Raw genomic sequence first — 8,342 nt, 5'->3', positions numbered from 1 at the left:
AGAAGCTTTTTTCACCTGGGTCTAACATTGGGCGAGTTAGCGTAGAGTAGCGTTAGCCGCTGAATAGCTTAGCGCAGGGGCTGATGGACCCACGTTTGTATCTCTTAAATGATCCCACTAATAATGCCCGAAATGATACCAAACGTCTACAGTAGTACATATAGGTATATGTATTCATAAAACGATGGATTGGAAAGTTTGTAAGTACACCAGAAGTTTATGTAAATAACACTTGCCTGCTGGCTTCTGCTCTCTGCTGTTGTTGTTGCTGCTGTGAGACGAGTGCTTAGGGCCGTCTACAAATTACAACACCGAAAAGAGATGCAACAAAAATATTTTTTAATTTAACTTATTTTTTAAAGTAAGTGCTGTAATATAACTAGCAGGAGACAAGTAATAATTGAGGTAAGTTTGGAGACATTACCTTATTTAATCATTAAATTAATAAATATTTTTGTTGTATCTCTTTTCGTGTAGTAATTTGTAGACAGCCCTAAGCACTCGCCTAACTGCAGGTAGCAGCAGCAGCAGCAACAGAGAGCAGAAGAGAGCAGACAAGTGTTCATAAACTTCTGGTGTACTTACAAACTTTCCAATCCATCGTTTTATGAGTGCATGTACTAGTGTAGACCTTTGGTATCATTTCGGGCATTATTAGTGGGGTAACTTACGAGATACAAATGTGGGTCCATTAGCCCCTGCGCTAAGCTATTCAGCGGCTAACGCTACTCTACGCTAACTCGCCCAATGTTAGACCCAGGTTAAAAAACTTCTGGGGGGGTGTTTGGCTCGAGGTCATGGTGCAGAGGACCCTAGGGTAAATTACTCTGAACCATCACTTTAACTTGTCGTTTTGGTGCATAACGGGCCTACATTTCAAGTGTAACGTATGCAGAGCAGATGTTCCAATCTACGCCTCCACTATAATCAATGAAATGGATCATAAAGTGTCCATATTTCTTTTAAATTAAACTACTGATGTACAGGAAACAACTTAATGACTGTCAATTAGCGTTTTCGTTTTGAGAGTCTCTGTTTTTATTTCGCGTTTCCTGTCCCCTGCATCCTTTAAATAACAGCTGACAGTAGATGGACATTTCTCCGCGCTGTGCCGGCTCCAAAAAACTGAAGAAACATCAAGAATCCCAGAGGGAAAGCTCGCCGTGTCTCCTGTCAATCACGCAATCCTACGCCGTGTGTGCACTGCAGCTGTAGCTAGTTACAAAATACACTCTGCGGCAATTCCAATTTGCGATCTGTCCACAACATAACACGTTCAGTGTAGCCAAAATGTAAACTAAACTGTCTATCTCCACGACGTTTCGCTTCCGGGATTGTTCCGGAGCCACCGGAAATTCCACTGGATGTCCGTTACCTTCCTCTTTCTCTGTGTTGGCGTTCTAAACTCGGTGGATTTCTGAGGACTACGGCAACAAAGGAGATTTATTTGTTCCATTTGATCTCAGAATCTCCAGTGTGTTGTTGTTTTTTTCACAGGAGCATCATGATGAAGATGAAGGTACAGTGACCTATGAAAACGTTGGAGAACCTTCTGTTTCTATCAGACTCCACTGATCAACAACTTCAACATCAACTCACCAGAAAAAATGTACATAATATCTGCTAGCTGCCTGTCCCCTGAACACACTGTAAAAAAACGCAGTCTCTGTAGACAGCTCAGGCTCCACAAACAGCAACAAAAACAAACTGTGCCAACCTGCACCACCAAACATAACAAACAGTGTTCCAGACAATAATGACAAGAAGGATTTGGGGGTGGGGGTTAGTGCATGGAAGGGAGGGGGAGGGGACGGGATGAGGAGGAGGGAGGGGCGAGCTAGCCTCATTTTGTTTGACAATACTTCGAAATTCAACAAGAAGTGCTGTCACCCAACATCGCTTAGAACACCTTTATGTAACGTTTCATTTAGGGTTGATTTATACATGTTTGCCAAAAGTCAAATATATTTTTCTAGATTTTGTAAACTAAAGTTGAATAAGCAGAGAGTTTTAATCGAGTCAGTAACTGTCTTCTCTTTACTGTTACTGATGATACAATGCAGTATTTTAATAAATATGTTTTAAAACTGCATTCATTTTATGTTTTTGGTACTGAAAATAAGTTTCTACATAGACTTTCTGGCACAGACATAGTATAAATGTGAACCCTTTTTGTAAAATAGATAATGTTCTGTCAGATAGAAACTAATAAGTGTTGGTTCTTGGGCCTCTTCTAAAGGTTCAGAAAGTCAAGGAAATCAAAAGCTGAAAGAGAGATGGTGATATGCTCCTCTTACAAACATTCAGCAACTTGCAAAAGAGAGACTTTGAGGAAGTAACACGTCTCTCATTACAGGAAGTAGATTCTTTATTTTTAACATGCATCAGTTCAGTGTCTCTGACAGTTGACAGCTGAGAAAGGGACAGAAAGAGAGAGAAGCACGATGGCTGAATTCAAATGGATTAAAATGTCTTTATTTGGGATGCTGCTTCAGTTTACAGGTAAGAATACATAATATACACAAATACCAGAAACATTACAAAATGCAACTATAAATATTAGAAATGGTAAGTTATTATATGAAGTACATTTTATTTAACTAAGAAAGACAAGTCTACAGTTTGTTTTAAACATGAAATTTGGATACCGAATTAAACACACATTTACAAACTTCCGATGTATCTAAAACTGTCCTCACACTAACCGTCAGCATGAGAGCATATTCATATTTCAGTTTACTTTTCATGTCTCTCTCATCTCTTTCACAGCAGTTACTGGACAACACCTCTCCACTGTCAGAGATGGCGATGATGTCACTTTGACTTGTGAAAATGTGGTAGATGGTCAGGTTAACTGTGACTGGACTACCTGGGTCTTCAGAGGTTCAAGAAGTGAGGACGTAGATCTGGTTACTCGTGGGAAGATTGTTGAAAGAGACAAAGCTAAATCAGCCAGACTGAGTGTTAGAGAGACATGCTCTTTGGTTATAAAGAAGGTCACAGTTCAGGATGTTGGTCTTTACTACTGTCGACAGCTCAAACCAGGACAAGAAGTTGCAGACACTCAGATTGAACTATCTGTTATTAACAGTGAGTATTTACATCATTATAATTTCAGATCAAACTGTCTTGCCTGGTTTGACTTCCAATCTCACAGTCAAATCATCACAGTGTCTGAAATGTAGATATGAAACAAATAATCATTCTAGTTGTTTTTTTCCCTGATACATCATTACATATAGCCTATTTTCATACAAACAAATAATATACAAATAGAAGTAAGTGTACTCATGGGGACAACAACCAGAAGTGCCGGTACTGGCCCATTTCAGACACTGCTTGTTAGAACAATGAACTGAAACATTATAATAATCGATGAAGTAATTTTGTCTTTATGTTCTTTATCAGTGGAGGAATATGAAGAAGGTGGGCGGGTGGAGCTGTCCTGCTCTGTGTCGACACGTGAAGTGTGTAGACACACAGTGAAGTGGCTGTATGAGGGGAAAGATGCAGATGGAGATATAAGATACACGGATATGCAGACTCCACAGTCTAAGTGCTCAGTTACTGGGACTTTTTTTATTTCTAATCTCAAGCAGAAGTATCAAGAGTTATTCAAGTGTGAACTGACAGATGGTTACACTGGAAAAGTGCAGCTGTTTCCCTTCATCCCTCAGTCCTCAGGTAAGAAACCAGGTGAGAATATGATGAGCTGTTTAAAATCTTTTTGAATTGATGTGTGTCATTGATGCAGATGGTAAATCATGAGGTATTTTATTAACATACCGTTTGTTTGTTGTGTTATTTATTTTGTCCAGGGGAGGATGCAACAACACCAACCACGATCAGAATCCCCTCAACAACACCTGCTGTCAGTGTTACTTCATCACCACCACAAGGTACTGACTCCAAAGTTTAGGGTATTATTCAGTCTTTCTCTCCGCTTTGGAAGCTAAAAGTATAAATGTTGACCCACTCTTGCCTTTGGATGGAGATATTCTCATCTGTATTCTCTAAAAGTTATTTCTCCTCTCTTTTAGCTACGTGAGCTATGTTTTCAAAACTAACCGAAAACTGTAGCCAAAATTTTTTACATGTTTTCATTTGCTGTTGTTCCAGATTGGTGGCCGTACCTCATTGCGGTCATAGGTTTACTGGCTTTCGTAATCATCGCTGTGGCTGTCATCAGATGGAAGATGACTAAAGGTGACAACATTCACAGATTAAACTTTTAATAACAAGAAGTTTTGATGAAGCTGGGTGTTCAATGTGGAAGGTAAACCTGACTCTTGTTTTCAGGGGAGAAACGACAGACGGATGACAATGCGGTGAGTTTTAAAACTGAGGAATAAAATGTTTACACACATTTTTACTAGTCGCTCAGTACAACTTACTGTGGTTCTGTAGTTAACAGAGGACACTACGTTCTGATCGTGATGTGCTGAGGGTTTAGTTTTTGAGTGGATGTGGAAGGATCTGTTTAACCCTTGTGTTGTCTTCCAGTAGACCGTGAAGTTTAGTTTTTCTGGGTCAAACTTGAAACTTTTTTTCAACGTCTTGGACATCTTTTTCGACACTTGTGTTGCTTTTCCACCGATGTTTTTGTCACTTTTTCCCTGTCTTTGAAGCTTTTCCCGACATTTTTGTCACTTTTTTCACCATTCTTTTATAAAAAAAAAAATGCTATGAAATTGAATACAACTTGTGAAAAGCGTTGTAGGGAACCATTCACTATTTCAATTTCTTTCTAATATTAACCCTCTGAGGTCTAAGGGCAGTTTTACATTTCTTTTTAAATTCACCTTTTTTATTGTGTTTGTGTATTACTGATTTCATATCAAAATGTTCCAAACAAACTCAGCTTTTTTTAGGCCCAAATGTGTTCCAGAGCAATGTTTAGAGAGATAATTTGTCCCTGAAGCTGAAAAGTTGATTTTTGAAATTTCTCAAATCTCTTGAGAAAACATACCCACACTCAATTGTTTTAGTGCTTGAAATGAGTTTACAAAAGTCGTGGGTTCACTAAATGAGCTTAATATATTAACTAAATAGTAATTACATGTCTACAATGAAATTTTGTAATATTGCTTTTTGAATAGGAGTGTTATCAAACATCGCTTGGACTCGCCAGTGCATCTTTTGTCCTCAGAGGGTTAAAAACAACAAATCACAACCTGCGATCATGATACAGGAGCTAATAAGCTTAGCTTAGCATAAAGACTGGAAGCAAGGAGAAACAGCTAGCCTGGTTCGGTCCAATAGTTAACAAAAGCTCACTAATTAACATGTGGTATCTTGTTTGTTTAATCCATTTACAACAACTTCTTGATGAACACCAGTCTATTCATCTGCCCAGCATGTGAGCCTGGTGCAGTGATGACACGACTCCAGGAAGTTACTGCACCCGGCTGTTGTGGACCAAGAAATAGTTACAACATGTACTTCACTCTATAAAAGTACAACATTGTAGTTTTTATTTACAGAAATGTGAACTGTAACCAGACTGTGTTTGTCCAGGGACAGAGCTTAAACTTGGCGGTGACTCAGCCCGGTCCAGAAACCAGTCAGGACACGGTGAGATCACACGCACGACACACCCAGTACAAAGTTACACTCACTGCTGTGTGTCTTTGTTCTTTAAATACTGTGAGAGAGAAGAAAAGGGAAGGAAGAGGACGCAGCTTCATTTTACCAGAATAGAATAGAAAAAAAGAAGTGTGAAGCAAGAAGTAATGAGAAGTGTGGGGTGACATGAGGAGAAAAACTCACGCTGTCTTGTCTTCTCTGTCCAGGCTGATCCTGAAGATGGTGTTTCCTACGCCTCCATCAGCTACACCAAGAAGACCAAGAGCAAAGCCCAGGTCAGCTGTCTTTGGGTATACTCAGTAGGGCTGGGATGATTAGTCGACGTAGTAGACGTAATCGATTACGTAAATGCGTCAACACAAATAATTTGCGTCGATGCGTCACCCGTAGAAATCTAAAAATAACATGGCTGCCTCCAGCAACAGGGCAAGTATGGATTCCTCGCAAGTTCAACAACACGTTGAGAAAAAGGCTCGCACACGGTCTTCTAAAGTGTGGGAGTATTTTACTCTTAATGCCAACAACAACGTGGTAGTCTGTAGACTTTGTAAAACGCATCCCTGAGTCATGATAACAGCAGCAAAAACACCATAAGTTCTGCTCACCTTTTTGTCCCTTTCCCTCCCAAGTAGAGTTTAGATTCTCTGCCCGAGCCCGAACGTGAACCACGGGCCAGGTCGGGCCGATATGTCCCGCCACTATCCTCGGGCCGAGACGGGCCGGACCCTTGATCAAGCATTTGTGTTTTTTTAATCATTACTTTATTAGTCTAATGGGTTGGGGAGAAAGCTATGCCTCTCCAGCTTCTCCCATAGCTCTGGGTAGATGTCCTGCACTGACTTGAGTGGGAGGTAAACTGGGCTAAAATCGTGTCTCCCCCATCTGTAGCACTGTCTTCCATAATTACACAACCTGGCCAGATTGTTTCAGATATCTCACGAGTCCTTTATAAAATCAGTTATAACGGCCCACGTATTCAAAAATTGTCGGGTTTAAATCGGGCTCGGGCTCATGATTCCAGTTAATATGCCAGGCCGGGCTTGACCACAATGTGAACGGACGCGGGTAGGGTCAGGCTTGATTTTTTGGGGCTGATCTAAGCTTTACTCCCAAGCATGTACAATTATCACCATAGTGACACGGAATGTGTTCCCAGTAGTAGTCCCAATGGTATGTTAGTCTGTTGATTCGTTTTAATGCCCTGCTATGACTTAACATTAAGCATCATCAAACGCTGTCAGTCTGCAGTGTGATTTTTTTGGTTTACCATCATCATGAGTGACATCAATCGATTACAGACTCTTATATTAGACACTCTGCGACTTGCCTTATTTTGGATTTATTTGATACATCTGATTTCATATGTTGCTAAAATTGCACTTTGTTTACTGTAAGATTAAAGGGAGAAGAGCTTGGATGTTAAACAAGAGCTTATTTGTTAAAAAAAAGCAAAGACAGGCTACTCTTTTTGCACTTGCTCTGTTTACTTTAAGTTTTTATTTTTGTATTCCTCTGAAAGTGACTTTATTTTGTGGTTGGATTGATAGCCTACATCTGGCTTCAACAGATGGCAACGCAGACCACAAGGACTGTGATTGGTCAACTGGTCCTGTGTGTTGATAGTCAGTGTTTTAAGCAGCCTACTGTGGGGAGTAGCAACATGCTAGTTCACTGATATAAGCTTTGCAAATAAACTCAGACATATTTTGGTTACAATGACGGGGTTATCCGTTTGTAAACTGCTTGCTAACAACATAAACTGGCTGGCAGACACCTCGCAAAAGCCACACCCCCCCTAGAGTTATGGTGGTTAAATTCACCGCGATGCAAAGCAACCCCGACTGTGAAAGGGTCACGACGCCGTAGGAGCGACAGTGTAGCTACGTCGTGGAGTTGACGCAGAAGCATTTTCCTTCTTACTTCTCAGGTACGGGTTAGAAATGATGATGATGATGAGGATGATGAAGGTGATTCAGTGACCTACAGCTCTGTGAAAGCTTCCTCCTCTCCTGCCGGAGCCTCTGCTGATCCCAGCGACCTCTACACCGCCGTTAACAGAGCAAACACATAAGAGACCACAGCACCCGAGAGACATTTTATAGCTTTGGATATTCACTGGTGTGTTGGAGTAAATATTGGAATCTTCACCTGTCAGCTTAACTCATAATGAACAGATCTCTAAAACCTTCACCAACCAGGGAAATCCTCAAAGATCAGCAATCTCCAAAGTTCATTTTCATAAACCGATTTCTTTTCAGTAACAATCCTTTAAGCTGGAAGCTCTGACTGTTGACCACGATTAGAACTAAACTGTGATAGTTCTAACTGCTGAACATGATTCTGTTGTCCTCTGTTCTCTGTTGTGTTGTTGTTTTTAAATCATGCTTTGTATTTTCTGTGAAAATATTTTGTTAACAGAAGGTAATGCTTACACCAGAGGCCTGTACTACGAAGCAGGATTTAGCGTTACTTTATTTAGCGAGCTAACTTCAGGTTCAACCGAGGGTTTTCTGTATCACGAAGGTGGATCAGTTGTTATCGGGTTCAATCGCCGTGGTAACTCATGCTGAACACCTAACCTGGTCTGGAGCAGGTTAAATTGGAGATCAGAGATCAACCGGTGTAAAAGCACCGCCTACTGACCAATCAATAGGTCAGGCGGCGGTGCGCAAGAGAGAGAGAGAGAGAGAGAGAGAGAGAGAGAGATGCGCTCATAAAAATTAAAACATTTAGAGAGCAACAACCACGTTAACATT

General features: G+C 40.6%; 1 protein-coding gene across 3 annotated transcripts; it reads left to right on the top strand.

Annotated features, from left to right (window-relative positions):
- Positions 1 to 1,831: 1,831 nt before the first annotated feature.
- Positions 1,832 to 8,133, top strand: LOC114573457 (uncharacterized). 3 transcript variants are annotated; one of them, XM_028605674.1, is made up of 9 exons: positions 1,832 to 2,502; positions 2,773 to 3,090; positions 3,409 to 3,696; positions 3,819 to 3,899; positions 4,120 to 4,206; positions 4,300 to 4,328; positions 5,518 to 5,574; positions 5,793 to 5,861; positions 7,514 to 8,133. In XM_028605674.1, the coding sequence occupies exons 1-9, from the start codon at positions 2,445 to 2,447 to the stop codon at positions 7,655 to 7,657; spliced, it is 1,131 nt and encodes a 376-aa protein (XP_028461475.1). In that variant the 5' UTR covers positions 1,832 to 2,444; the 3' UTR covers positions 7,658 to 8,133. The 3 variants fall into 3 exon arrangements, with proteins under 3 accessions (XP_028461475.1, XP_028461476.1, XP_028461474.1); XM_028605675.1 differs by having other exon boundaries at positions 2,770 to 3,090; positions 3,409 to 3,684; XM_028605673.1 differs by having other exon boundaries at positions 2,770 to 3,090.
- Positions 8,134 to 8,342: the final 209 nt, after the last annotated feature.

This window comes from Perca flavescens, chromosome 18, assembly GCF_004354835.1.
Source record: "Perca flavescens isolate YP-PL-M2 chromosome 18, PFLA_1.0, whole genome shotgun sequence".
Lineage (NCBI taxonomy): Eukaryota > Metazoa > Chordata > Actinopteri > Perciformes > Percidae > Perca > Perca flavescens.
The sequence above is the reverse complement of the archived record's forward strand: the minus strand, read 5'-3'. Positions and strand labels throughout refer to the sequence as shown.